The sequence below is a fragment of the Condylura cristata genome, unplaced genomic scaffold (genome assembly GCF_000260355.1).
Source record: "Condylura cristata isolate star-nosed mole 26May11 unplaced genomic scaffold, ConCri1.0 scaffold00011, whole genome shotgun sequence".
In the NCBI taxonomy this organism is placed as follows: domain Eukaryota; kingdom Metazoa; phylum Chordata; class Mammalia; order Eulipotyphla; family Talpidae; genus Condylura; species Condylura cristata.
In genome coordinates this window covers 22447401-22450467 of record NW_004567112.1, presented here as the reverse complement: position 1 = coordinate 22450467, position 3067 = coordinate 22447401, and the positions used below count along the sequence as shown (strand labels likewise).

The following is a 3067-nucleotide window of genomic DNA, read 5'->3' as shown; positions in this document are numbered from 1 at the left end:
CTTATTTAAATGCCTTTAAAAGACCTTGATGATGTTTGAAATCAGCGCTTAAATATTCAAGGAAATCGATTCACGAAACGTGTAGTTTGACTTATTAGTTGCATAATAGTGTTTAAATATTTGGAGAAATGTGCTTAATCAGTGTAAAAGGGTAATAAACTGAACATTAAACAACCCTAAGTGGCAGTGAGTGTGCAGCCCACGCCAGAAGCCCCCCAGACGGACATGAAGGAGCTTGCAGCAAACAAACCAGGCTATTCTCTGGATTAGCAGGCTGTACCCTGGGGCCAACGTGAATGGATCTGGCCCTGCTTTGGAAAACAACATCCAAACCAGAATGCTTCACAGTCACACCAGGGTAGTGGCTCTCTGGCTGCCTTTTGCAATCATGTGTTTTTGACAAAGATTATTGTTCAAGCTGTGGCCTCAATAAGCGTAAGATCACTTGCTCTGGTCAGTTTTTTAGACCAAGTTTGATCTGTAAAAACATTTCAGAGGTTCAGCTTTCTGGAGTGAAGGGACGAAGAGGCTATAGTTTTAGAGGAGCACAGGAAGTCAAGCCACCGGAGGACAGAAAAGACTTCAAAGAAAAGAAAAATTAATATTTAGATTTATGTTGCATGATGGCAAACACGTCCATCTCCCCCAAATGTTTGTTATAGCTGTTTTGAAAGAACTGTTCGACTCACTGCTTGATGCTGATGTAATGTTCTTCCTAGCTGTGGGCTGCCATCAGTGGGCGTTATTGTGTGCAAGAGTCACTTCAGCTTGCCACTTGCTTGGCTAATCTAAGATGCTCTGAGGATTTATCAGCTGATAATGCTTAGGGATTTTGTGTCCTGAAGAGCTCTTTAATCCTATGCTTCCCAAATCCCACTCTAAGCCAGGACCTTCTGTCACACCCCAAGAGTTACAGGCAGTTTGAAATCTCTGATCAGCCACCATCATTCAGCTTGACCTTTGGGGGTCCAGGGAGAAGCCTTGGGGTTTGCTCAATAACCTGACCAGGATGCATTTCCTTCCTGATGCCCATTACCGGAAGTGCTCTGAGCATCAGCTTTTCTGAACTGCAGCAGAGTGTCACCATGGGTGATCTCAACCAAGAGGCTGTGGAGAAATACCTGGAGGACAACCCTGGGTTCGCCAAGGAGTACTTTGACAAGAAGCTGCAGGTGGAGGCTCCGGTGGTGGCCCGCTCAGCTTTCCCTGGCCTTACACCAGCAGAGGAGTCAGCTCTGTGCCTGGAACTGTTGCAGGCCACGCGGGAGGAGGCAGGAAGCGCTGACCTGGCTGTGCACCAGGCTCTGCAGAGGCTGGCCCAGCTGCTGGGGGCCGACCGCTGCAGCCTGTTCACATGCCGGGCCCGCAATGGCACTCCTGAGGTGGCCTCCAAGCTGCTTGATGTCACGCCGACCTCCAAGTTTGAGGACAACCTGGTAGTTCCTGACCGAGAAGTCGTGTTTCCACTGGACATCGGGATAGTGGGTTGGGTTGCTCACATGAAGAAACCCCTAAATGTCCCAGATGTGAACAAGGTAGGTGTCCTTATGACAGTAGGGCAGAGATAAGATCTTGGGGGGCCAGGGAAGAACAATAGGAAAGAGAGCTAGGAGCCAGAGGACCATCCCTGTGACTGGGGTTTGGCTCTAACCTGGAGAGCAAGGGCTGAGGAGACCCAGGTCAAGGTTTGCCAGATGTAGCAAACGAAAGTACAAGATATCTAGTGTAGCTTAAATTTCACATAACCATGTCCAGTGATGCAAGCCAATGTTACTCCATTAAGAAAATAAGTTTCAGATAAAACATGACTAACTTTTTAGGTTAGTGTGCCCCATGTAATGGCTGGCATCTTATCAAGCAGACTTACCTGGGCCTAGTGCAGGCCACGCCTACAACCTCCGTTGTGTTCTGGGCACATCCTTCTGCACAACTCTGCCAAGCAGTCTGGCCACTGGTTAGACCAGGCAGCATAACAGATGCCAGGATTCCTGGACAGCAGCCCATGTCTTTCATCCAAACCCTTGAAGACTCTCAGTTCTTTGGGATGAATTGGCTCACACATGGATTCTCTCACCTATACACCAAGCGTACAAAGAAAAACAAATCACACCATTTGAACGTTTAGATGTTCACATTAGAATAATTTAAAAAATTAATTTGGTGATGGTTAATCACAATGGGGCATCCCAACCCTCCACACAGATGTAAATGGGACATTTAGACCCTCCTGAAGTCCATCAGCATATTGCACAAACTGTTGTTTTTTTTTAAAAAACAACAACAAAAAACCTTTCTTATCCCTGTTATGTTCATTCATTTCAGAAAAATTTATAAAATGTGATAACAAGATGAACATGAAAATCTCCCACAATTCCCTGTTCAGTAATAGACACAGGTACCAGTTTGGAGTTTTCTCTATGTATGTGCCCCATCGTATTGATTTGCTATTAACAAAGGGGGAGAAGTGAATCATGATGGGACAGAGTTGATCGGGAGGGACCCCTGAAATGCTGCCTGTGCTGTTTACAGAAGGGGGCAGCTGGAGGAGGATAATCCCCTACAAGTTTCCTAAGCTGATACAGCAGGAGAGCCACACGATCCAGAAGGCACAGAAGCTGTCAAACATTAGCAATACTCTGCAAACAAGCACAAGACAGCCACAGGTGCAAGGGTTGCTGCTGGATACCAAAGAGTTCTTTATGATCCCTCTCTTCAGTGACTTTACCAAGTTTGAGTAGGTTTCCAAGGCCCATTGCAGCTCCTCAGGTGACTGAACTGATATGTGCCAGTAGGGCAAAGGTCTCTAGACCTGCCTGGGAGGCCAGACCCACACACCCGTGGGCTTTCTCATGGGAGGATGTGTCTTACCTATCTCCAGCTGAGCCCAATTCCAAAATTTACTAACACATCAAATTTAAGAAAGTGACTTGCAAGATACTTTTTCTACAGATTTTTTTTTAAAGATTTATTTATTTGTTCATACAGAACTGGGGTACAGGCCAGAGGCTCAGGGGCGGTGAGAGGCTTCACCAGAGACAGAGTGGGGAACAGAACAGGCAGATTGACG

General features: G+C 46.5%; 1 protein-coding gene across 2 annotated transcripts in view; it reads left to right on the top strand.

The window, feature by feature from the left end:
• The first annotated feature begins 1085 nt into the window (after positions 1–1085).
• The window catches only part of PDE6C (phosphodiesterase 6C, cGMP-specific, cone, alpha prime), a 31207-nt gene continuing 29225 nt past the window's right edge, over positions 1086–3067 (top strand). The window contains exon 1 of one of the 2 annotated variants that reach the window (XM_004680616.2): positions 1086–1535. In XM_004680616.2, coding sequence (XP_004680673.1) covers positions 1086–1535 — 450 coding nt within the window. The remainder of the gene's footprint in view (positions 1536–3067) is intronic. The other variant, XM_012723400.1, reaches the window with a different exon arrangement.